The 26,090-nt window shown below is 51.6% G+C and overlaps 1 protein-coding gene across 1 annotated transcript in view; it reads right to left on the bottom strand.

Annotated features, from left to right (window-relative positions):
• Positions 1-26,090, bottom strand: part of SKAP1 (src kinase associated phosphoprotein 1) — a 103,185-nt gene that overhangs the window by 7,217 nt on the left and 69,878 nt on the right. The window contains exons 5-11 of the mRNA XM_068996524.1: positions 21,110-21,187; positions 20,359-20,442; positions 19,019-19,143; positions 18,457-18,520; positions 17,916-18,107; positions 14,518-14,574; positions 12,361-12,473 (exon numbers count right to left, since the gene is read on the bottom strand). Of these exons, the coding sequence (XP_068852625.1) occupies positions 12,361-12,473; positions 14,518-14,574; positions 17,916-18,107; positions 18,457-18,520; positions 19,019-19,143; positions 20,359-20,442; positions 21,110-21,187 (713 nt within the window). The remainder of the gene's footprint in view (positions 1-12,360; positions 12,474-14,517; positions 14,575-17,915; positions 18,108-18,456; positions 18,521-19,018; positions 19,144-20,358; positions 20,443-21,109; positions 21,188-26,090) is intronic.

Below are 26,090 nucleotides of genomic sequence, written 5' to 3'. Positions count from 1 at the left end.
AACCTCCAACCAGAGCCCCAAATCTGACCCAGGGGCACACGCGGGGGACACTCGGGGAACACTCGAGAGCCGGATTTGGAACTATTTCCCATAAAAACCTCCAACCAGAGCCCCAAATCTAACTGAGGGACAACAAGGGGCACTCGGGGGACACTCGGGGGACACTCGGGGAGCAGATTTGGAACCTCTTCCCATAGAAACCTCCAACCAGAGCCCCAAATCTGACTGAGGGACACTCGGGGGACACTCGGGGGACACTCGAGAGCCGGATTTGGAACTATTTCCCATAAAAACCTCCAACCAGAGCCCCAAATCTGACTGAGGGACAACAAGGGGCACTCGGGGGACACTCGGGGGACACTCGAGAGCCGGATTTGGAACCTCTTCCCACAAAAACCTCCAAGCAGAGCCCCAACCCTGACCGAGCCCCGCTCGGGGGACACTCGGGGTGAGGCGCACGGGGCCAGCCACCGGCGCTGGGGGCCACCAAAGCCCCGCCGAGGCCCGGGAAGAGGCGGGTTCATCTTTATTCCGTGCCGAGCGCGCTGCCAAGCCCGAGGCGCCGCGCGGCTGGAGCCGATGTGACGGAAATGTTTAATCTGCCGAGCCCATCTGCGCCGCTCTGCCCGCGCCAGGAGCTCCGCAGCGCCTTTAATATTCCCCTAAATCACCTCCGAGGGCCGCGGCCGCGCTCGCTCCGGTTCATCTGGAGTGCACGGAGGAACGGGGGGCGCGCAGAGGGCAGGGGGAGGCCACGGCCGTGGGTTTGGGGAGGGGTTCCCGAGGATTTGGGGGTTTGAGGTGCTTGGATTTGGAGGGGGGGGGTTGGGGGAGAGGAAGGGGAAATTAAAATTAAAAATAAAGAGGTTTTTTGGTTTTTTTTATTTGATGGGGAGTGGGGAAAAATCTGTGGGAAGTTGCGGTGGTGGGGCTGGGAAGAAAAAAAAAACGGGAATTGTTTTTGGGAGGAATTATTCCCAGAAATCGGCCTTCTCCGTCTCCTTCCTCCCTCCCATCCTGCTGCAAACAAAACGGGTGTGGAGGCTCAGGAGAGAGGGGGGAAAAAAAACCCCCAATTTCCCGGGTCGGGATCCCGAGGAACCGGGATGCTCCAGCTCCCTGATCCCTGCCTCAGTTTCCCCCAGGCTGATCCCTCCCTGTGGCTCAAAGAGGGATTGGAAGGAAGAGGGAATTTTGATTTGGGGTCCTGAGCGCCTTGGATTTGAGGGGGGGAGAGGAGGCAAAAAAAAAATAAAACAAAATAAAGAGTTGTTTTTTTTTTTTTTTTTTTTTTTTTACCGGGGTTGGTAAAAACCTGCGGGAAGTTGTGCTGGCAGAAAACGGGAGGGGATGGAGGAAAAATTATTCCCAGAAATCACTTTTCTCCATCTCCTTCCTCTCTTCCATCCTGCTCCAAACAGAACGGGTGTGGAGGTCCAGGAGAGAGGGGGGAAAACCCCAAAAAACCCCAAAACCCCCCCAAAAAAACCCCAAAAACCCGGCACAGCTCCTGGAGCCGGGATGCTCCAGCTCAGGTGTATCCCTGCCTCAGTTTCCCTCAGGCCGATCCCTCCCTGTGGCTTAACGAGGGGTTGGAAGGAAGAGGAGGGAATTCTGAGCAGGACCTGAAGTGACAGGACACAGGGAATGGTTTTGGGGTGGGAAAAGGGGATATTCAGACCGGACACGAGGAATGAATCCATCCCTGGGAGGCTGGGATGGAATTCCCAGAGAAGCTGGGGCTGCCCCTGGATCCCTGGCAGTGCCCAAGGCCGGGCGGGACGGGGCCGGGAGCAGCCCGGGATTGGGGAATTGTCCCTGCCCGCGGGACTGGATGGGATTTAGGGTCCCTTCCAACCCAAACGTGACCCTGGGATCGATTCTGGGATCGATTCTGGCTCCAAGACCGGCTGGGCCAGGGATGCGCCGGGTCCGGGGGTGCAGGGGGATGGGCGGGATCCAGAGGATTTGGAGGTTCAGGGATGCGGGAAGTGGGGAGGGGAAAACCGGGATTCGGGAATGTTTGGGGTGCAGGGGCTTCACCAGCTCCAGGATGATCCAGGGGTACAAGGGGAGCTCGGGGGTCCACGGGCGAGCGGGGAGCAGGGAGGATGAGCGGGATCTGGGGGTTCAGGGATGCGGGAATTGGGGGGATGCTCGGGATCCGGGAATGTTTGGGGTCCAGGACGATCCGGGGTTCAGGGATGAGCGGGGAGGATGAGCGGGATCCGGGGGATTTGGGGATTCAGGGATGCAGGGATGGGGGGGGGGGAATGTGCAGGATCCAGAGGATTCGCGGGCCCGGGACGATCCGGGGGTGCAGGGGATGAACTCGGGGGGCTCCAGCGCTGCGCGGGGACCCGCGGGGGCTGCGCGGGGCTGAGCGGGGCTGAGCGGGGTCTGAGGGATTCGGATGCAGGAATTCGGGGGATGCGCGGGGTGCAGGAGGAACGGGGGGTCCAGGACGATCCGGGGGGGTGCAGGGGATGAACTCGGGGGGCTCCAGCGCTGCGCGGGGACCCGCGGGGGCTGCGCGGGGCTGAGCGGGGCTGAGCGGGGTCTGAGGGATTCGGATGCAGGAATTCGGGGGATGCGCGGGGTGCAGGAGGAACGGGGGGTCCAGGACGATCCGGGGGGGTGCAGGGGATGAACTCGGGGGGCTCCAGCGCTGCGCGGGGACCCGCGGGAGAGGCGCGGGCGCTGCCGCATCCCCCGCGTTGCCATGGCAGCCGCTGCCGGCTCCGCTCGGCGCATCCCCGGGGGCCGCTCCGGCGGATCCACCTGCTCCTCCCGACCCTCGGCGGGGTCATCGCCAGGTCGGCAGAATAAATGAACGCGAGCGCTAATGAGGTGTTGGCGGCTGTTTATGCTCTCCGTGTGTCGGGGGCACTCACATTTCGAGAGCTCATTATGGGCTGCAATTAGGCTGCACCATCGGCAGATATTTAACTCCTTTTTCTTCCGGAATTAGCATTTTAATAACGCCGCGCCGAGCTGGGAGGGAGCGGGGAGCGGGGGGGGGGGGGGGGGGCAGGGAGAAAAACAAAACAAAACCAAAAGAAGCAACAAAAAAAGCGCCCATTTTTCACGGGCAAAACTTGCCGAGCTCGAGGTGCAACTTTAATGGGAGAGTTGAAAAAAAAGAAAGCCTTTCGCACCTATCCCAGCGGGGAAAAAAAAACCGGGGAGGGAATAAAATAAAATAGAATAAAATAGAATGAAATAGGATAAAATAGAATAAAATAGAATAAAATAGAATGAAATAAAATAGAATAGAAAAGAATAGAATAGAATAGAATAGAATAGAATAGAATAGAATAGAATAGAATAGAATACCAATAAAATAAAATAAAATAAAATAATACAAATAAAATAAAATAAAATAATACAAATAAAACAAAATAAAATAAAATAATACCAATAAAATAAAATAAAATAAAATAAAAATAAAAATAAAAATAAAAATAAAAATAAAAATAAAAATAAAAATATAAATATAAATATAAATATAAATATAAATATAAATATAAATATAAATATAAATATAAATATAAATATAAATATAAATATAAATATAAATATAAATATAAATAAAGTACCGGGAGCGATTTTTATTCGCGTTATCGCACACTCCGTGCCCGAAATTTGAGCTGCGGCCAATTATTTTAAAGTCCCGCCTGATGGAGAGGAGCGGAGTTCGGCTCTGAAAATTCCATCCATCCCTGAATCCCGAATCCCGAATCCCGGGAAAAGGGAGCGGGGCGCGGATTTGGGAGCAGCCAGTGCCCGCTCCGGGATGGATCCCATCCAAAATCGCTTCCCCCCCCCAAAGGCGGCGGCGATCGTTGCCTGTGATTCCCAGGATTTTGGGGAGGGAAAGGGGTGCGGGGACAACCCAGGGATGGGGATTGGGAAAGGGGACATGGCAACACCACAACTTTCTCGGGAATTGGCGGAGCCGGCCCCGTTTTCTTCCCGGATTTTCGGCCGAATCCCAATCCCAGCCCCAAAGCGCCGCTCCTTTCCCCAGCGGGATTCCAGATCCCAAACCCCCGGCGTTGGGAGTTTTGGGGTTTTTCCCTCGGGATGGCTCTGGGGGATGTGGGGAGAGGGGTGCGGGCCTGGGAGAGGGGCCTGGACTGGGATGGGGGCACTGGGAGAACTGGGACTGGGGGGAACTGGGAGAACTGGGAGGAACTGGGAGGAACTGGGATGGGTTCCCCTTTCTGCTCCCGAACTGGGGGTCACTGGGATTGGGATTGGGATTGGGTTCCCATCCCTGCTCCCAGAACTGGAGTTACTGGGAGCGGGTTCCGCTCTGTTCTGGGACTGGGGGTCACTGGGAGTAGCTCCCCCCTTTTCCCTGGGATTGGGGTCACTGGGAGCAGCTCCCCCCTTTTCCCTGGGATTGGGGTCACTGGGAGCAGCTCCCCCCTCTTTCCTTGGACAGGGAATCCCAAGGATCCCATTCCCAGCCCCTTTCCTAATCCCAATCACCCACCGGCCCCTCCCGCATCCCAGAATCCCAAATCCATGGGGGAGCACGGCGGGAAGAGCAGGAAAAGAGGGAGGGAAGCTCATCCTTGGGGTCAGCGCTGCTCCAGGCGCCCCTTCCCTCATCCCGGCGCTGCCCCTGATCCACAAATTCCCTCATCCCGGGACTCCTCGGGATGCAATTCCCGGGGTTTTAATTAAACCCCGCACTTGTGGCCAGGGGACAAATCCAGGGATGAATCGGGAATTCAGGTCTTATTTAGGGATTCCAAATTCCCCTTTTCCCCTTCCCTTCCCCCGCCACAAAATCGGGATCTTCCTTCATTTCCAGCTGGAGCAGTTTGGGAAAGGGATGGAAAAAACAAAACAAAACCGGGGAAAAAGGACGGGAAGACGGAGCCGCGGGATGAGCGGGATGCGCCATCTCGAGAATTCCCATTTTCCCCCCATCCCGGATTTCCCGCTGCTCGGTTGTTTTTGGGGGGATGCTTTTAAACTCGGGATTTGTTGGGATCTGCGGGAAGGGCGGGGAGGGGGAATTGCGGGTTTGATTCCCGATTCCGTGGATTAATGGGGACGCGGAGCCCGGCACCGCTGGAATTGCGTTCCCGGCGCTTCCTAATTAACTCATCAACAAAGATTCCCGCCGGGATTTGGGATCAGCACCGGGAAAAAGGAGTCGAGAGCTCCGCAGGCTCAGCCCGGGAGGGATTTCTGGGATTGAAACCTTTCCTGGGATGTTTTGGATAAACGGGATTGGGTTTTTTGGGGTTTTTTCCCCCTTCCTTTCCCTGTTTTTCCCGTTGTTTTCCATGAAAAAAATTCCCAAATCTGCCTGCAGGGGTGGGTGCGGCTGGAGGGAAGCGGGGTGGAATATTGGAAAAGGGCTGTGAGATGGAAAAAGGGAAGTGTGAAATAGAAAACGCGGAGTGAAAAAAAGGGAAGTGGAAAGGAGGAAATAGGGGGGGAAATCGAATGGAAAATGGAAAAATGGGAATGATGGGAAATGGGGATGATGGGAAAATGGAGATGGAAAATGGAAATGGGAAAATGGAAATAAGGGAAAAATGGAGATGATGGAAAAATGGGAATGATGGAAAAATGGGAATAATGGAAAGATGGGAATAATGGGAAAATGGGAAAATGGGAAAAGGAAATGGGAAAATGGAAATAATGGAAAAATGGACGTGATGGGAAAATGGGAATGATGGAAAAATGGGAAGGGAAAATGGAAAAAATGGAGAAATGGGAATAATGGAAAAATGGGAAAATGGGAAAAGGAAATGGAAGAATGGAAATAATGGGAAAATGGAAATAATGGGGAAATGGAGATGATGGGAAAATGGAAATGGGAAAATGGGAATAATGGAAATAATGGAAAAATGGGAATAATGGGAAAATGGGAAAAGGCAATGGAAAAATGGAAATAATGGGAAAATGGGAATAATGAGGAAATGGGAAAAGGAAATGGAAAAATGGAAATAATGGGGAAATGGAAATGGAAATGGAAAATAGAAAAGTTAAAACAGAAAAGTTAAAATACAAAACATAAAAAAAAGGGAAAAAAATTAAAACCCAGAAAGAAAAAGCAAAATGAAAAATATAAACCCACAAACACCCAAAAAACCCCCCAAAATATAAAAGTCAAAACCCAAAGAGAAACCTCAGAATGAAAAGATAAAGAGAGGAAAAAAGATCAAATTAAAGGAAAAGACCGAAGATAATGATTTAATTGCCGTTCCATACAACAGGTAGAGAATAATTAATGTCATTAACAGGACACAATAAACCCATGGAATATCCAGCCCTGGAAGAGACCCAGAAGCCTCATCCACCCCTCCATCCATGATTTATCCTCCTCCTCCTCCTCCTCCTCAATCCCACAGAAAACATTCCCGCTTTTCCAGAAAAATCCCCCCGGAAAAATTCCAGCCGGGAATGAGGACGCCGCTCCCGTTATCCCGGAATAAATGAAATTTCCACTTCCCTGCGCAAAGCAACCCGGGAATGGGGCAGGAATTCGCCTCTGGGGAGGGGGGGGAAGCGATTAATTAATTAATTAATTAATTGATCGATTGATTAATTGATGCCTTTATTTAATCACGGAACCCTCAGCTGTTGATTTCTCCACCTGGAGATTTATTTGTCAATTTATTTCCAGATTTATCAATTTATTTCCAGCTTTATCAATTTATTTCCAGCTTTGTTAATTTATTTCCCGTTTTAATTTATTTCCAGTCTTAATTTATTTCCAGTTTTATTAATTTATTTCCAGTTTTAACTTATTTCCAGTTTTTAAAATTTATTTCCATTTTTATCAATTTATTTCCAGTTTTATCAATTTATTTCCAGTTTTATCAATTTATTTCCGGTTTTATTAATTTCTTCCTCTCCACATTTATTAATTTACCTCCATTTTTATTCCTTTTTTAACCTCCGTGTTTATTTATTTGCCCCAAATTTTATCCCCCTGAATGTATTTTATTTGCCTATTATTTATTAATTAATGAACGTTAATTTCCCCGTCTGTTTACCTGTTTATTCATTAATTTATAATTAATTATTTAGCCTCTATTTACCTGTTTATTTATTAATTTATAATATATTTATTTACCCGTTTGTTTATTTATTAATGAATAATAATGACTTTACCTTTCCATGTACCTGTTCATTTATTAATTAATAATCCATTTATTTACCTGCTTATTTATTAATTAACACTAATTCACCTGTTTGTTTACCGGCTTATTTATTAATTTATAATTGACTAATTTACCTGTTTATTTATTAATATTAATTTACCTGTTTATTCACTAATTTATAATAAATTTATTAATTCATTCATTAATTAGCCTGACTCTCCCTGTTCATTAATTTATCATGAATTTCCCCTCCCTGATTTTTATTAATCATTAACCCATCTCTTAATTTATCAATTCCTAATTGACTTCTTTCCCTATTTATTTCCTAATTAATGATTTTCTCCCGTCGATTCATGAATTTCATTTCTCCAATCCATTCATTTTTCCACCCAAGGCCCATCCCAGGAAATTCCAAAGGCGCTCATCCCAAAATCCCGAGCCCGGAGCAGCTCCCGCTTATCCCGGAGCCTTTGGAATTGTCGCCCTCAGCGCCACCGATGTTCCCACTAATGAATTCCAAAGGAAACCTGGGAACATCCCATAAATCCTCGGGAATTCAGCGCCGCGGCGTTCCCGGGATTTCTGGGATGAGGAATCACGGACGGAGCTCATCCCGGCAACTCTGGGAAGGGGGGGAAGGAATTCCAGCTTTTCCTGGGAATTCATCGGCCTTTTTATGGCGCATTCCAGGAATTAAAAAAAAAAAAAAAAAGGGATTCCCGGAGTTATTCCCGACACCCCAAATTCCCCGGGAGGAGCTCATGGAATGTGGAGGGGGAGGGGGATGGGGGAGGGGGGGATCAGCGGTTTCCCGGGATTCCAGGGATGGATTTGGGGCTCCCAGGAGCTACAGGGATCGGGATCAGCCAGGGCCGGGGCTGGGAATGGAGGATGAGGGGGGGAATTTGGGATGCAGCACCAAAATTTGGGATGCAGCACCAGGAATGGGCAGGTGAGGCCCTGTGGATGGGGGAAAATTTGGGATGCAGCACCAAAATTTGGGATGCAGCACCAGGGACAAGGGGGTGAATTTGGGATTCGGGATCAGGGATGGACAGGTGAATCCCTGGGAATTGGGCGGAATTTGGGATCAGGGATGTGCAGGTGAATCCCTGGGAACTGGGTGGAATTTGGGATCAGGGATGTGCAGGTGAATCCCTGGGAATTGGGCGGAATTTGGGATCAGGGATGTGCAGGTGAATCCCTGGGAACTGGGTGGAATTTGGGATCAGGGATGTGTGGATGAGTCCCTGTAGATGAGGAAAATTTGGGATTCGGGATCAGGGATGCGCAGGTGAATCCCTGTGGATTGGGCACGATTTGGGATCAGCCTCGTCCCCATCCCTGTCCTGTCCCCATCCCATAATTTATAACATTCCCGGCTGGAATGAGCTGCCAGGAACGGTTCTGCCCTTGGGGTGCCCGGGGGTGCCCGGGGGGTGACCGGGGGGTGACCAAGGAGTGACCAAGGAGTGACCAAGGGGTGACCGGGGGGTGACTGGGGGTGACCAAGGAGTGACCAAGGGGTGACCAGGAGGTGACCGGGGGTGACCAGGGGGTGACCGGGAGTGACCAAGGGGTGACTGGGAGTGACCAGAGGGTGACCAAGGGTGACCAATGGGTGCCCGGGAGTGCCCGGGGGGTGACCAGAGGGTGACCAAGGGGTGACCAGGGGTGCCCAAGGGTGACCAATGGGTTGCCCGGGAGTGCCCGGGGGGTGACCAAGAGGTGACCAAGGGGTGACCAGGGGTGACCGGGGGTGACCGGGGGTGACCGGGGAGTGACTGGGGGTGACCAGAGGGTTACCACGGGTGACCCAGGGGGTGACGGGGGGTGACCGGGGGGTGACCAAGAGGTGACCGGGGCTGACCAAGGGGTGACCGGGGGGTGACCGGGAGTGACCAGGGGGTGACCAAGGGGTTACCAGAGGGTGACCAGGGGTGATCAAGGGGTTACCAGAGGGTGACCGGGGGGTGACCGGGGGGTGACCGCTGCCTTCCAGCTGACCCCACTGCCCATCCCGAGGCTCGACATTCCCAGCGGGATCATCCCTGGGATGCGGGCGCAGCTGAGCCCCGACCCAACTCATCACACGCCGCCTCCGGGGAAGGGGAGGATGGGGGGTGGGGAGGGGCCAGGGCTTCTTCCCGGCCCCAAAATCCATGGAAAATGCCACTAGATGTCACCAGCGCCTTTGGCTCGGGGTTGGGATGCGGGAATTCTCTGCCGCCCCTTCCGTCCCGCGGCTTTCATGGGAAGCGATGGAGGGAACGAACGGATCCCGGATTTACGGGCCCCACGTTCCCATCATTATCCCGGAGGAGGAATCGCTCAGCCGGGAAAAAGGGAGCGGGGAAGGGGTTTTGTTGGAATTCCGGAATTCCGGGATGGGTGGGGTGTGAAGGAGCTCAAATCCCAGCCGGTGCCACCCCTGGCACTATCCCAGCTCGCCCCAATCCCCGTCCAACCCAGCCGTGGGCACTTCCAGGGATGGGAATTAGGGATGGGAATTAGGGATGGGAATTAGGGATGGGAATTACTCTTCCCTCTTCCTGAATGAATTCCTGGTGTTTTATCCCGCTGGGTTTTGGGGATGAGCCGCTGCCACCCCTGGAGCTGCTACCAGTGTCCCCATTAACCCCGCGGCACTGGTGGCACTGGGGAGCGACCTCCGTGATCCGGGGTGGGGCAAAACCCCTTGGGAGCAGAATTCCTGGGATAAAACAGAGCCCGAATTCCCTGGAAGTGCCCAAGGAACACCCGGGCGGGGTCGGTTGCCAAGGCTGGGATCACGCCGAGCTTGGCAGCGTTTTCCAGTGCCAGAAATTCCACGATTTCCCCCGACCCCACTCCCTCCACCCGATGTCCACCTTTCCCGGGAACGGCAGGAGCGCCGGGAAGGCGCCAGATGGGATTTTATAGGAGCCGCTATTCCGTGCTCAGACCCAGCGGCCGCCGCGAGATTAATTCCGCGAAATTAATTGGGACAAGATTGAAAAGGAAATTAAGGCGCAGCTGAGTGAACATTCCCAACCTTTCCCTCCTCCTCCTCCTCCTCCTCCTTTTCCCGTCGCTGCCTCTCCCTCCTTTTCCCTCCTCCCGGAGCCGCCTCCGCTCCCCGCATCCCGAATTTACGGGGGGAAAAGCCGCAGGATCCATCGGTTCCGAGTGAGGGATTCCCCACGGCAGCTGGAAGCGGCGGAATTCCCACCGGGATTCCGGGATGTGGCCCCGAGGGGGATGAGGGCGACTCCAGGATGCTCCTGGAATCATCCCCTGGAAAAACCCGGCCCAGGCCGGGGAATGCGGCCCGAAATTCCCGAAAGGAGCCCCAAAAACGGGGAATTCGCAGCTTTCCAGAGCGGGAGGGAGAACCGGGAGCGGGAGCTGCTCCTGCGGCCCCAAAGAGGCCCCAGAGCTCCGAGTTTTCCATGGGAGGCTCCTGGAAAATTCCGGGATGTGGAGGAGCCTGAGACGGACGCCAGAGTCCCATCCCGGTTTTCCCATGGAAAACACGCTCCGGACAAGGCTGGGAGGTGTTTTTCCCTCTGGAATTCCAGCCTCACCCGCTCCGGGGTGGCTGCGACCTTTCCTGGGTGAGGGCTGGCTGAGGGTGAATGTAAAACCAGTAAAAACCAGTAAAAACCCAGTAAAACCCAGTAAAAACCCAGTAAAAATCCAGTAAAAACCCAGTAAAAACCAGTAAAAACCAGTAAAACCCAGTAAAACTCAGAAAAGACCATTAAAAACCAGTAAACTCAGTAAAAACCAGCAAAACCCAGAAAAACCAAGAAAAGACCATTAAAAACCAGCAAAAACCAGTAAAACCCAGTAAAGACCATTAAAAGCCAGTAAAAGCCAGTAAAAACCAGTAAAAACCAGTAAAACCCAGTAAAAACCCATTAAAAACCATAAAAACCAGTAAAACTCAGTAAAGACCATTAAAAACCAGTAAAACTCAGTAAAGACCGTTAAAAACCAGTAAAACCCAGTAAAAACCAGTAAAGACCATTACAAACCAGTAAATACCAGCAAAACCCAGTAAAACCCAGGAAAGACCATTAAAAACCAGTAAAACCATTAAAACCCAGTAAAACCAGTAAAACCAGTATAACCCAGTAAAACCCAGTAAAACCCAGTAAAATCCATCAAAACCAGTAAAACCCAGTAAAACTCAGTAAAACCCAGTAAAATCATCAAAACCCATTAAAACCAGTAAAACCATTAAAACCCATTAAAACCCATTAAAACCAGTAAAACCCAGTAAAAACCACTAAAACCATTAAAACTCAGTAAAACCAGTAAAACCCAGTAAAACCCATCAAAACCCATTAAAACCAGTATAATGCATTAAAACCCATTAAGACCCATTAAAACCAGTATAACCCATTAAACTCATTAAAACCCACTAAAACCCATTAAAACCCACTAAAACCCATTAAACCCAGTATAACCCAGTATAACCCATTAAACCCAGTATAAACCATTAAAACCATTAAAACCAGTAAAACCCATTAAACCCATTAAAACCCATTAAAACCATTAAAACCCATTAATACCCATTAAAACCCATTAAAACCGGTATAACCCATTAAAACCCATTAAAACCCATTAAACCCATTATAACCCATTAAACCCAGTATAAACCATTAAAACCAGTAAAACCCATTAAAACCACTAAAACCCATTAAAACCCATTAAAACCCACTAAAACCCATTAAACCCAGTATAACCCAGTATAACCCAGTATAACCCAGTAAACCCAGTATAAACCATTAAAACCATTAAAACCCATTAAAACCCATTAAAACCCACTAAAACCCATTAAACCCAGTATAACCCAGTATAACCCATTAAACCCAGTATAAACCATTAAAACCATTAAAACCGTTAAAACCATTAAAACCCATTAAACCCAGTATAACCCAGTATAACCCAGTAAAACCCATTATACCTAGTATAAACCATTAAAACCATTAAAACCATTAAAACCATTAAAACCCATTAAAACCCACTAAAACCCATTAAACCCATTAAAACCCATTAAACCCAGTATAACCCAGTATAACCCAGTATAACCCAGTATAACCCAGTAAACCCAGTATAAACCATTAAAACCAGTAAAACCCATTAAAACCCACTAAAACCCATTAAACCCAGTATAACCCAGTATAACCCAGTAAAAGCCCCTCCCCCTCCGGGGGCGTTGGGGCGCGGCTCCCACCTTGCTGAGCACGCGGACGAGGTCGCCGCGGCGGAAGGAGAGCTCGTCCGGGTGCTCCCCGCGGCAGTCCCAGAGCCCCTGGTAAAAACTGGAGCAATCCCAGCGGGAATTTCCTGGGAAAAGGCAAACCAAGGGCTCAGGGATTTGTCGGGAACGGCCGCACTCGTCGTGAATTCCCGGGAAAGGCCGAAGTTTGGGATTTTCCGGCCTGGAGGCTGCGCTCGCCACGGAGCCGGGAGTTTGAATGCTGAGCCTGCAGTGGGGATGGGAGCCGGCAACTCGGTTTTCCCGAATTTTTTGGGGAGAGGGGAATTTCTGCTGGGTTTGGGATGGGGGGGATGAGGGAATTGCGCTGGGATAAATTCGGGATCTCTGGGAAACGTCGCAGCAGCGCTTCCGGAAAGAAACATTCCCAGCTTTGCCGTCTCCAGATGGAATTTCCCATCCCAAAGGAATGGAGTTCCCGTCCCAAAGGAACAGAATTCCCACCCCAAAGGAATGGAATTCTCATCCCTAAGGAATGGAGTTCCCACCCCAAAGGAATGGAGTTCCCATCCCAAAGGAACGGAATTCCCACCCCTAAGGAATGGAGTTCCCACCCCAAAGGAATGGAGTTCCCACCCCAAAGGAATGGAGTTCCCATCCCAAAGGAACGGAATTCCCACCCCTAAGGAATGGAGTTCCCACCCCAAAGGAATGGAATTCTCATCCCAAAGGAATGGAGTTCCCATCCCAAAGGAATGGAATTCTCATCCCAAAGGAATGGAATTCCCACCCAAAGGAATGGAATTCTCATCCCAAAGGAATGGAATTCCCACCCAAAGGAATGGAATTCCCACCCAAAGGAATGGAGTTCCCACCCCAAAGGAATGGAGTTCCCATCCCAAAGGAACGGAATTCCCACCCCTAAGGAATGGAATTCCCATCCCAAAAACTGCCCCGGAGTTCAGGGAAGGGGTGGGGTGGGAAAAAATCCCAGCCTGGGATTTTATGGAGCTCCAGGACTGGAAGAGTGACTTAGCCCAAAAATCCATCCCGAAACACCCCAAAAATCCCGAGATTCCCAGAATTCCAGCCCAAATCCCAATGGGGAGCAGCTCCCGATGTCCCCAGTTCCATGAGGAGACCCCTCTGGATAATCCAATCCAGAAAAACCCAGGATTTTTGGGATCATGGGGGCTCTTCGGGGGGGTTGGGCCACTCGGATCCGGGAAAAATCAGCGGGAAATCTGGAGCAGGAGCCGGAGGAATTGTGGATAATGGGATTCCAGGACACGGAGCGGGGAGGGAGCAGCTGGATTGGATTCCCGAAATATCAGCGAGGACATTCCGGAGCTCGGGAATGGCACAGCCGGGAGCCTCCGGAATGACTCGGGGACTTCCAGAGAAAAGTTGGGAAAGGGGGGAAAAAAAAGCTGGGATGGATCCTTTGGAAAGGATTAAAGGCGAGGAAAAAACTGGGATGGGAAGAGGAGAAGGAAAAAATCGGGAATGAGGCCAGGGCGGCTTTGGGAAGTGCTGGAAAATTCCGGGATTAACAAGAAAGGGTCAAATCCCACTTGGGATCGGCAGCGAGCTGGGAAAGGGGGATGGGAAAGGCTCCAAATCCACCAGGAATGTGGGAATATTGAGGCTGGAATTCCATGGGACACCATCAGGGCCAAGGGATTGAAAGGAAATCATGGAAAACAAATCTTTGGAATTCCGTGGGATTCCGTCACGGACTCGCTGGCCAAGGGATTGGAGCTCCTCATTTTTCCCAGTTTTCCCTCCTTTCCCAGGAATTCTCCTCATCCCACGGCTGCTTTCCTGCTTCCCAGAGGGACGGGAGGGCCTTGGAGGCATCCCGGGAATTTCCAGTGGGATCCATGGGGGTCGGATGCATCCCAAAATTCCTGCGGGACCCCGCGCCGGCCTCTTCGGGGTTCAAATCCCATTGAAAAATCCCAAGCACCTCCCTTATCCCAGGAATTCTGGGGGACGCCTCCTTATCCCACAGCTGCTTTTCCCAGCTGGAATTCCACCACTGGGAAGAGCCTCACCCCTCGGATCCTGGGAATTCCCTCGTTCTCCACAGCCCAGGATGCTCCAAAGTGGCCAAAATCCCCCAAAATTCCCCTTATCCATGCGCTGGAATCCTTTGGATCGGGATCTTACCCTTCTCGCTCCCGAAATCCTCCTCGTCCTCCGGGAATGGTGGCTCCAGCTCCTCATCTGGGCAAGGAAAACAAAGGTTGGAAAAATCAGGGAAAAACCGGGAATGTCGTGGCTCCGGCAGGCCCAGGGCTCCGAGGGAATGCCAGGAATGCCGAATTCCCACATGGATTGCAGAGAGAGGAAATGTGGGAGAAGGTTTTAATGGAAAACGGGAATTGCTGTGGGCACCAGGAAGAAGGAATCCGTCAGTTCCAGGTGCTCCCGTGGCAAGAGAGGGATCGGGAAAAGGAGATTCCAGAGGGGGAATGTGAGGAATTCCAGGCTGGGAATGGGAGGAAGGAGGGGGGTGGGAGGAGGAATTTGGGAGAAGGAGGATTCGGGAAGAGGAGGAGGAAGGGACGGAAGAAATGATCCCAGGAAAGAGGAGAATTCCAGAGGGGCTGGGAAGGCTTGGAAAAACGGCTGGAGCGTCGCCAGGGAAGGGAACGGGGCTGGGAAGGGTCCCTGGAGGGAGAATCCCAACCTCATCCATGGAAAATCCCCTTCCATCCATGGAAAACCCATTTCTATCCATGGAAAATCCCTTCCCATCCATGGAAAATCCCTTCCTATCCATGGAAAACCCATTTCTATCCATGGAAAATCCCTTCCTATCCATGGAAAATCCCCTCCCATCCATGGAAAATCCCTTCCTATCCATGGAAAATCCCCTCCTATCCATGGAAAATCCCTTCCCATCCATGGAAAACCCATTTCTATCCATGGAAAATCCCCTCCCATCCATGGAAAACCCATTTCCATCCATGGAAAACCCATTTCTATCCATGGAAAACCCATTTCCAATCCATGGAAAATCCATTTCTATCCATGGAAAATCCCTTCCCATCCATGGAAAACTCATCTCCAATCCATGGAAAATCCATTCCCATCCATGGAAACCCATTTCCAATTCAAGGAAAACCCATTCCCATCCATGGAAACCCCATTTCTATCCATGGAAAATCCCTTCCCATCCATGGAAATCCCCTTCCCGTCCCCCCGGCCGTCCCTGCCCGCTCCTCATCCTCCCCTCGCTGCTCCCGGGCACATTCCCGGGGAATTTTGGGCTGGGAAATCCAGGAATGGTGGTGGGATGAGCCCCTCCCGGCCAGCCAGGGGCTCTCCTGGAGTTAAAACTGATGGATCCAGGGGTTTTCCTGGAATTAAATCCGATGCATCCAGGGGCTCTCCTGGAATTAAATCCAATGGATCCAGGGGTTTTCTTGGAATTAAAATACATGGATCCAGGGGTTTGCATTGAATTAAATCAAATGGATCCAGGGGCTCTCCTGGAATTAAATCCAATGGATCCAGGGGCTTTCCTGGAATTAAATCCAATGGATCCAGGGGTTTTCATGGAATTAAATCCAACGGATCCAGGGCTTTTCCTGGAGTCAGGCCTGGAAGTGAAGCTCTGCCTTCCCAATCCCATCCCATACTTGGATTGTCCACTGACGAATCAGAGGAAAAAGCTGGAAAATCCAGGAAAACCAAACTCCGCTGCTTCCCCCTCCCTCCCCACCCTCGGGAAAAGCCCTTCCCAAATTCCGCATCCCAATCCCCGTGGCTCCGGCACCGCCGGCACATCCCGGGACGCTCCGGAATCTCGGCGGAGCCGCCTTTTTAATGGAGCAATTTGATTCAATTTTCCAGGCGATAAAATTCCCCGGCAGCGCTCGGCGCTTCCGAGCGGACACCTTCACTCCTGATTTAACATTCCCATCGAATCCTTCCCGGGAAATTGGAAAAATTTATCACCTGTGAAATTTTATTTGGCCTCGGCCGCGTCTGTTTTTGTAAAACTTCATTAACGCCGAGGAAATGATCTCTCCAGAGCTTTTCCCGGGATTTTTTCCGGGGTTTTTTCGTGCCAGGTGGGAAGGAGGGAGAAGGAGCCTTGGATTGGGATTTTCTTCTTTTTTTGTTGTTTTCTTTTCCTGGGTTTTTGGGGGGTTTTGGGATGGAGGAGGATCCGGAGGTGGGATGGGGTGGGAAGGTCTGATCTGTGGGAAGGTGGGGAAATCCATGGGAACACAGGGAAACCCCTGGAAATCCATGGGAACACAGGGACAGCCATGGAAACAAATGAAAATCCGTGGAAATCTACGGAAAGCCATGGAAATCTACAAAAATCCATGAAAATCCGTGAAAAGACATGAAAAGACATGAAAATCCATGGAAAGCCATGGAAATCCATGGAAACACAGGGAAACCCATGGAAAGCCATGGAAACTCATGGAAATCCAAGAAAATCCTTGAAAATCCTTGAAAATCCTTGAAAATCTATGGAAACAATTGAAAATCCATGGAAAGCCATGGGAATCCATGGAAACCCAAGGAAACTCATGGACATCCACAGAAATCCATGGAAATCCAAGAAAATCCTTGAAAATCCATGGAAATCCATGGAAACTCACAGAAAACCATGGAAATTCATGGAAATTCATGGAAATCCATGGAAATCCACGGAAATGCACGAAAATCCTTGAAAATCCATGGAAAGCCATGGAAAGCCATGAAAATCCATGGGAACACAGGGAAATCCATGGAAACTCATGGAAATCCATGGAAATCCACAGAAAGCCATGGAAATCCATGAAAATCCATGGAAACCCAAGGAAATCCATGAGAATCCTTTCTTTCCAGTTCAAGCTCCTCATTCCCCATTTCCCACCTTCACTTCCAAGGTTTTCCCCTTCATTCCCAGTTTTCTCCCTTCATTCCTCACTTTCCCACTTATTTTCCCAATTTTCCTCCTTCACTTCCCAGTTTTCCGCTTCATTTCCCTCTTTCCCAACTTCCCGGCGCCGATTTTTGGATCCAAACCCCACAACAGAGAGAGAGAAATCCTGGGATAAACAAGAAAAAACCGGGATCTGCTTCCCACCCTTGAACTGGGACACGGAGACGCTCTCCAGGATGGGAATTCCAGCCTCGGGAAGAGGCGGAAAACCACCTGGAATTGCGGAGGTGGCTCTGGGTTGTGTCTCCAGGGAGATATTCCAAGAGCTCGGCTCTAATTCCATTATTTTATTCCCATAATCCAATTCCAGCCCTGCCCGCGGCTCCGGGAGGGAGCGTTTCCCTCATCCAGAGGCGGATTTTTCCCGGGAACACATCCCAGAGGTTCCTCTCTTCCCAAATTTCACGCAGACAGAGCTGAATTCCGGGATGGGAAATTCCCCAGGAAAATTGGTTCGGATTTGGGGGCTCCATCAAAAACTTGGAGCGAAGAAATGGGATAAAACCTTGGAATTTTGGGTTGGTTAAACTGGGAAATGCGGGAATGGCTCTGGTGTGGGAATGGCTGAGGTGTCCTCACGTTTTTCCAGGGAAAAGTTGGGAATTTGGGAGCTCACCTGGCAGCACCTCGTAGATGTCGTCGCCTTCCAGCTCCAGGCTCGGCTCCTCCGGGATCAGGGTGGAATTGTGGGAATTGTTCATGGAATCGGAGCCGTCCAGGTCCTTGGAGAGCTCCTCCTCCTCCTCTTCCTCCTCCTCCTCCTCCTCATCCTCATCCTCATCGCAGGGAATGGTCAGGGAGCTCAGGTCTGCCGGGAAACCGGGAAAAGGGGATGGAAACCCGGGAATTCTCCCCATTCCAGAGGTGTGGGATCGAGACCCAAACCCCGCACCTGAGATCCAGCAAAAAACCAAGGAAAAACCCGAGGAAAGGCGGAAAATCCCAGGGAATGACCCCAAATTCAGGGATGAATCCCAAAAGGATGGAGCCTGGGGTTCCAGAGGTTCTGGAATTTTCCAGAGGGTTTCTGGAATTTTCTCCGTCCCCAGCTGAAGGAACTCCTCACAAATCCCAGCGTGGATGGAGGGAAAGGCCGGATCCAGGTGGGAAAACGCTTCCCAAAGATCCCAAAGAACTGGAAGCGGTTCCAGACTCACCCTTGAGGAGGAATTGGATCTGCTCCACCCAATCCGCGGCCTCGGCCGGGCTCGGAGCTGTGAACTGCGGGAGAATCCGTTATCCCGCGGGATTTGGGATGCAGGGACAGCGATCCGCCGTTCCCACCCCTGGGCCACACCCCAAAAATTCCCATTCTCTCCCCAAAATTCCCATTTTTCCCCCCAAAATTCCCATTTCCCCCAAAATTCCCTTTTTCTGCCAGAATTCCTGGTTTTCCCCCCAAATCCCTCAAAATTCCCATTTCCCCCCCGAAATTCCCATTTCCCCCTCAAAATTCCCATTCCCCCCCCCAAATTCCCATTTTCCCCCCAAAATTCCCTTTTTCCCCTCAAAATTCCCATCTCCCCCCCAAAATTCCCAATTTTTTCCCCTGAAATTCCCATTCCCCCCCAAAATTCCCATTTCCCCTGCACAATTCCCTTTTTTTCCCTCAAAATACCCATTTTCCCCCAAAATTCCCCTTTTCCCCCCCAAAATTCCTATTTTTTTCCCCAAAATTCCCATTTCCCCCCCAAATTCCCATTTCCCACTGGTTCCCACCTCGTAGGAGCGTTTTCCGGGACACAGCAGCTCGAAGCAGCATTTTTTCCGGGAATCTTTCCGGAGCTGGGCAGCCAAGCGGGCCTGGTAGCGCTCGATGGGAAAGGAGCCTTTGGGCTGCTTGCCTGGGAAAAGGGAATTGCCGGAAATTCGGGATTTTCCACCTTTTTCCCAGCCCTGGACACAGAAGGAAACTGAGGCACGGAGCAGGAAAATTCTGGGAATGGGAAACAGCCAGGAAATGGCGGGGAAGGAAAAAAGTCCAGGAAATTTTGGGAAAGGCGGAATGGCCGGGGAAATTCTGGGAATGGGAAAATGACCAGGAAAAATCTGGGAATGGGAAAATGACCGGGGAAATTCCCTTTGCTCCAAGGGAAGGAAATCCCAAGGGAATGCCATAAAATTTCCCATTCCAAGGAATTGTCCCTTTTCATCCTCAGGAGATGGGAACAGCAGAAAATCGGGAAAACCTGATACCAATGCTTATTCCTGCTGGGAATGCATCCATGGAATGCTGGGGGGGGGGGAGGGGAATACTTTGGGGAAGATCTTTGGGAATTGTGGATGTCCGATGGTGGAATTCCCCATTCCTGGCAGGGCTTTTTTTCCCTCCTGGATCAGTTTTTTTTCCATGGGAATTTCCTCCAGGATTTGTGGGAGCAGATTCCAGGCAGCTGCACTCAAAAATCCCAACCAAAATTCCAGAGGGATGCCAGGAGGATCCCATCCCATGGAATTCCCATGGAATTTCCTTCCCTCCGTTGCCTTCTGGACACCCTTTGGAAAAGGCTGAATTCCTGTTTTTCCCCAAAATTCCCAAATCCCCAATTTTGGAGTTGGGAATCTTTTCTGGGATCAGAAAGGGCTGGAAATCCCTGGATAAAGGGCCTGGAAAAGGGACAAAGCCTCATCTCCATCCCATGGGAGTTTATTCCCATCCCCGCTGGGTGCAATCCATGGATTTGGGTGGTTTATTCCCGGTTTTCCTGCTGGTTTTGGGCGGGAAGGAGGAAATCCATCAATTCCCCGGCGCCAAACTCCGCTGGAATCCCGATTCCCATGGATCCGATGGAGCACGATTGGAAAATTTCCCATCCAGGCCCTCCTGGGGCTGAATCCCAACCCAGGGATCAGGAAAACCTTGGAATTCTTTCATTTCCATCCCTTTCCCCTCATTCCTTATCCATCCAGTCGGAATTCGGGTGGGAAATCAACCCAAGCCAGCCGGGATTTACCCTTCCAGGAGCCGGGAGTTGGGGTTTTCCAGGGTGGGATTTGATCCCATCCCTCTTTTCCGTGCCCCGAGCCTCCCGAAAGTTGGGAATTCTTTTCCCACTCACTTTTCTCGTTGGCGTAGTAGAAGAAATTCCTTTGGGTGAGGACGCACCAGCGCTTGTGCCACACGGAGCCGAAAAAGCTGGGCTCTGGAACAGGGAAAAAAAAACTGGGAAAAGCGGGAAAAATCAGGAATAGAGGGAGAAAATCGGGAAAAGAGGGAGAAAATCGGGAAAAAAGCTGGAGAAATCCTCCTTTCCATTCCTTTGGGATGCGTTTCTCATGGCAGGCAACGCGCTCGGGGTTAAATCTCCGTCAAACGTCTTTAAGCCCGAGCTCAGCGGGAGTTAAGCCAGGCCCAGCTCTGAGCTCAGCTCAGGGAATAACCGGGAGCTGTTTCTGCCTCTTCCCATAAATAATTCCCGACGAAATCGGATTAGGGAAGGGAATAATTTGTGGCTTTCACAGGAAAAGCGAGATAAGGCCGAGGCTGATTCCGAGCCCTGCTCTTATCTCCGCATTAACCCTGGGATGCTCCCGAATCCCCGGAGCTTCTCCCGCTTTTTTCTCCTCATTAGTTTTGCCCTCCAGGCCTGGGCCCAGCTTAATTTAATTCCAAGCTTTAATTTGGATGCATTTGGATGCTCTGGAAAAGGGAATGGATCCAGCAGGGCCTTGGAAAAACCTGGAAGCTGCGGCCTGGGGAAATCCATGGATTTCCTGGGGTTTCCTGCTGGTTTTTAGGCTGGAAATTTGGGATTTTCCCGAATTCTGAGGTGACAATTCTGGAACTTGTCGGCTAATTCCAGGTTTTACCTCGGGATCTCTTCTCCAGGTATCCTTGCTTCAAAATATTCCCGGAATCCTGGACGGGCCTTGGGATCTCTTCCAGGCCTACAGGGAGCAGAGCAAAGGGAAATCTTGGAATTTCCCACTGCCACATTCCAAGGTTTCCAGCCCCTTTCCTTAGGGACGCAGAGCTGGGATATTGGTGGTGAAATCCCGGGATTTGGGTAGGAATGAACCTCAAAGCTCAGCCATCCCATAATTCCCACTAAGCCAGGGCGCTCCAAGGCTCCATCCTGGCTCAGATCCTGGGATTTGAGTGGGAATGAACCTCAAAGCTCAGCCATCCCATAATTCCCACTAAACCAGGGCGCTCCAAGGCTCCATCCTGGCTTAAATCCTGGGATTTGAGTGGGAATGAACCTCAAAGCTCAGCCATCCCATAATTCCCACTAAACCAGGGCGCTCCAAGGCTCCATCCTGGCTCAAATCCTGGGATTTGGGTGGGAATGAACCATTACACCTCAGCCACTCCGCGTTTCCCACTAAACCAGGCTTTTCCAGGCCCCATCCCAGCTGGAATCCTGAAATTTGGGTAGGAACAAACCTGAAACATTCCCACCCCACAATTCCCACCAAGGGTTTTCCAAGCCCCCCATCCCAGCTTGACTCCCGGCATTTGCCGGAGCTTGGATCCTCTCCAGCTCCAGCAGGAGCTCCGATCATTCCCACTTTTCCGTGCCTCGGTTTCCCAGCTGGAAAATCGGAATAAGGGAGACTCCTTAAATAAATGGATGGGATTAGGGAGGAGCCGATCGGATCGGAAAAGGCTCAGGAAAATTGGGAAAACAGAACCGTGACAAATAAAGGGATAAAAACACAAATCCGGGAATCCAGAACTCCGAAATCCCTGGAATTCCTTCCCTGTTCCCTCTCTCCCTCATCCCAACATTCCGACCCCGGCTCTGATCCACAGCGAGCCGGAAAATCCTGAATCATTCCCTAATGGAGCGTCCGTCCCATCCATCAGCGGGCGGGAATTTATCCCCATTAATTCCCTAATCCATGATAAATTTCCCGTCCTTTCCTGTCGGCGCGGGGACTCCGTAAATCCCGACTTTTCCTCCGGCTCCACCGGAGCGTTCAGGTGTGCTCCGACCATTCCTCGTTAGCCCGACGGCCTCATTTTCCCGGGAATGGCCTGGGAGGCTTCAATTTCCCGGGAATGGGGAGGACTTGGAGGTCTGGTTTTTCTGGGAATGGCTTTGGATCCTTCATTTTCCTGGGAATGGCTTTGGATCCTTCAATTCCCAGGAATGGCTTTGGATCCTTCATTTTCCCGGGAATGGCTTTGGATCCTTCATTTTCCTGGGAATAGAGAGGCCTTGGAGGCCTCATTTTCCTGGGAATGGCGAGGCCCCATTTTCCGGGAATGGCTTTGGATCCTTCATTTTCCCAGGAATAGAGGCCTTGGAGGCCTCGTTTTTCTGGGAATGACTTGGGATCCTTCATTTTCCTGGGAATGGCTTTGGATCCTTCATTTTCCCAGGAATAGAGAGGCCTTGGAGGCCTCATTTTCCTGGGAATGGTAAGGCCCCATTTTCTGGGAATGGCGAGGCCCCATTTTCCGGGAATGGCTTTGGAGGTCCCATTTCCTGGGAATGGTCTGGGAAGCCTCATCCATCTCCTGCCACGCCCAGATGGGACAGGAACATTCCCGGGATTGCAGCTCCAGGTGTTTATTCCGAGCTGGAATCTCGGCTCGGACACAATCCAAGCCTGGACGTTGTCACTCAAGGATCCGATGGATCCCCTTCCCTCCTGGAATCCCACACCGCATTTTTCCCGATATTCCCACGATTTCCCCTTCTCCATCTGCCTTTTTGTTCTTCCCAAGGTCTGGAATCCCGAAATCTGGGAAATCTGGGGTCTGGGAATCCTCCCAGGTGGGAATTGGGAACAGGGAGCATCCCTGGAGCTCCGGAGGTGGAAGAGGAGGATCCCGGAGCCTCCGGTGTTGGCTGATCCGGGGGCAATGGGATGAAACCTTTTCCATTAGGGAAGAGTGGGAGTTTCCCAGAGTCAAAACAATCCCAGGGATTAATGAGGTGCCAGGAGCTGCTTCGAAAAAAGCAAACGAAAAAAAACCAGGAAAAATGAGCTGGCTGCTTCCTCTTGGAAAAGCTCCCAAGTGCCCGAAAATTCCAGGGGTTCCATGCGGATCCAGGTCTCCGAAATCTACTGAATACAAAATTAGGGATGGGAAAAAATAAAGGGAAGATGAGGAGGGATAAAATCAGGATTGGATTTTAGGGAAAGGCAGGGAATGACAAAATCGGGATCAGATTTTAGGGAAAGGCAGGGAATGATAAGATCGGGATCGGATTTTAGGGAATTCTGATGGGAGCAGGGATGAATCCCAAGAGGGAAGGGCAGCAGGATCAGTGCTGCGGGAATGGGGATGGAGCAGCTCCTCAGAGCCTTCATCCCAACTTCCTGCTGGAAACCACGGGGATGGGATTGTCCCATGGGAAATCCAGTCTGGAATTTAGGCGGGACTTTGGTCAGATGGGTCCAGCTCAGCCATGGGAAGTCCGTCCTAAATCCTTCATCCTCATCCTCATCCTCATCCTGATCCCGATCCTGATCCTTATCCTCATCCTCATCCTGATCCTGATCTTCATCCTCTTCCTTCGTCCTCATCCTGATTCCAGTCCTGATCCTGATCCTCATCCTGATCCTGATCCCAATCCTGATCCTTCATCCTCATCCTCTTCCTTCATCCTCATCCTCATCCTCATCCCAGCCCCCAACCCCATCCCAGCAATCCCAAACCACCTCCCAGGCCTTGAATCCCGCAGGAATCCCACTGGAATATCCCACCCGAGAGCCAGAGCCGGGCTCAACCTTGGGATTCCCCCCTTTGGGATCACCCAGGGATCCCCCAAGGGAATCCCGGCAATTCCAGAGGCGGCTCACTCGGGAATTCCAGAGGCAACAAATCTGGGAATTCTGGAGGTGGCAAACTCAGGAATTCCAGAGGCGACAAACTTAGGATAACTCCCCCAGCAGAGCAAATCCAGGGGGGAACCCAGCATTTCTTGGGATTCCATCCATGGCAAACAGCTTCCATAAATCCCAGCGCATCCCTGGAATCCGCGGAGCGCCGGGATCACCCCTCTGCCCCCGCATCCGGCCGGGAAGCGCGGCTGGAGCGCGGCCACGGCTCCTCCATGTTCCCGATAAGGAGCTCATCCATCACGGCCGGGGGAAGGGGAAAGGGCGGGAGCGGGGCCGGGATTTATCGGGAATGTGTCATTCCATGCGCACGCCCCGCGGGACAAATGGATCCTCCATCATTCCCGGCCGCTCCGCACCTGCGGCCGCACGCGCGCCAGGAGAGGGCGGCCGGAGCCACGGATTTGATGGATTTTCCCGACTTTAATGGATGTAAACAAACAAAGGAGAGAGGGAAACATCAAATAATTCCCGTGACAGCTCCCGAAAGGAGCCGGGAGAGCGGGAAGCGCTTCCCAAAGGGAGCCGCGTTTGATGTGGGATCGGGATTTGTAAACAGCGGCAGCTCCGGATCGCGCCTTATCCAAATATTTCCCTTTCCCAGCGCCGGCTGAAAGTCGGGAATGACGGCTTTGGACTCTTCAACTTTCAGCTTTCACCCCGCGGCTCCGGAGGGGAGGGAGAGGGGGACCCCCCCACACACCCCATTCCTGCCAGGATTTGATCCTTAATTCCCCTTTGGAAAAGCTGCTGTGGGGCACCTGGAGATCAAACTCCCAGCGCTGCATTCCCGGTTTTCCAGAGGGTCCTGAGCTCCTCCAGAGACCCCTCGGCCCCCAAAGGAGGGTGTGGAGGAGGGAGGGTGGGAAGGGGGGGTCATTCCCATAATTTCCATCATTCCCATCATTCCCATTCCCGCTGGGATTTGATCCCAATCCCCCTTTGGAAAAGCTGCTATGGGGCACCTGGAGATCAAACTCCCAGCGCTGCATTCCCGGTTTTCCAGAGGGTCCAGAGCCCCTCCAGGGGTCATTCCCATAATTTCCATCATTCTCATTCCCGCCAGGATTTGCTCCCTAATTCCCCTTTGGAAAAGCTGGAGATCAAACCCCAGGGCTGCTCTTCCCACTCATTCCCAGTTTTCCAGAGGGTCTGGAGCCCCTCCGGGGACCCCTCTGGTCACAGCCCTCATCCATCCCATCCCATCCCATCCCATCCCATCCCATCCCATCCCATCCCATCCCATCCCATCCCATCCCATCCCATCCCATCCCATCCCATCCCATCCCATCCCATCCCTTTTTTCCCTCTGGGAAGGGCTCCAGGGTCAGGAGCCGCCCATGAACCAATCCCAGAGGGATGAAGCTCCCCTGGCCATGGATAACCAGGATTTGGGATGGGAGAAGCTCAGGATTTGCTGAGCCGGGGGTGCCAATCCCAAATCCCAGTGGGATCATCCCTATCCCTTCTCCTCACTCCCAACAGCGAAAAGGAGACACGGGGTAGCGATCCCAGGGAAAATCCCAAACTTTGGGGAGCTGAGGCTGGCACAGAGCGGGAATTCCACGTTTAATCCGGCGCTAAAATTCGGGAATAAAAGGAAGGGAATTAAAGAACCTCTCGGCCATAAATATCCCGGGAATTCCCACCCGGACTCCGGGGTCACATCCCGGCTCTTTAAAAACTCATCCCAGGAAAATCAAGTGCTCCCATCGCCTTCCCGGGAATATTTACGGCCTCCGGGAAGGGCTCGCGGGCAGAATTCCCACTTGGAATACCAGAGGTCAGCGCAGGGACGGACGCGGCTGAGGGATTTCCCTCCCGAGGCTCCAAGGCCGCAGATCCCAACCCTGGAGCTGCTCCCAAGGGACGCTCCCGGGGTTTGGGGTTGTGTCCCGGGGCAGGAATCGGGGAAGGGCCGTGTCATTCCAGGATTTTGCCACAAGGAAGCAGCAGAAGCTCAGGATTGGAGTCGGGAGCGGGAGCGGCCCCG

This window comes from Aphelocoma coerulescens, chromosome 27 (assembly GCF_041296385.1).
Source record: "Aphelocoma coerulescens isolate FSJ_1873_10779 chromosome 27, UR_Acoe_1.0, whole genome shotgun sequence".
Lineage (NCBI taxonomy): Eukaryota > Metazoa > Chordata > Aves > Passeriformes > Corvidae > Aphelocoma > Aphelocoma coerulescens.
This window is presented reverse-complemented; position numbering and strand designations above follow the sequence as displayed.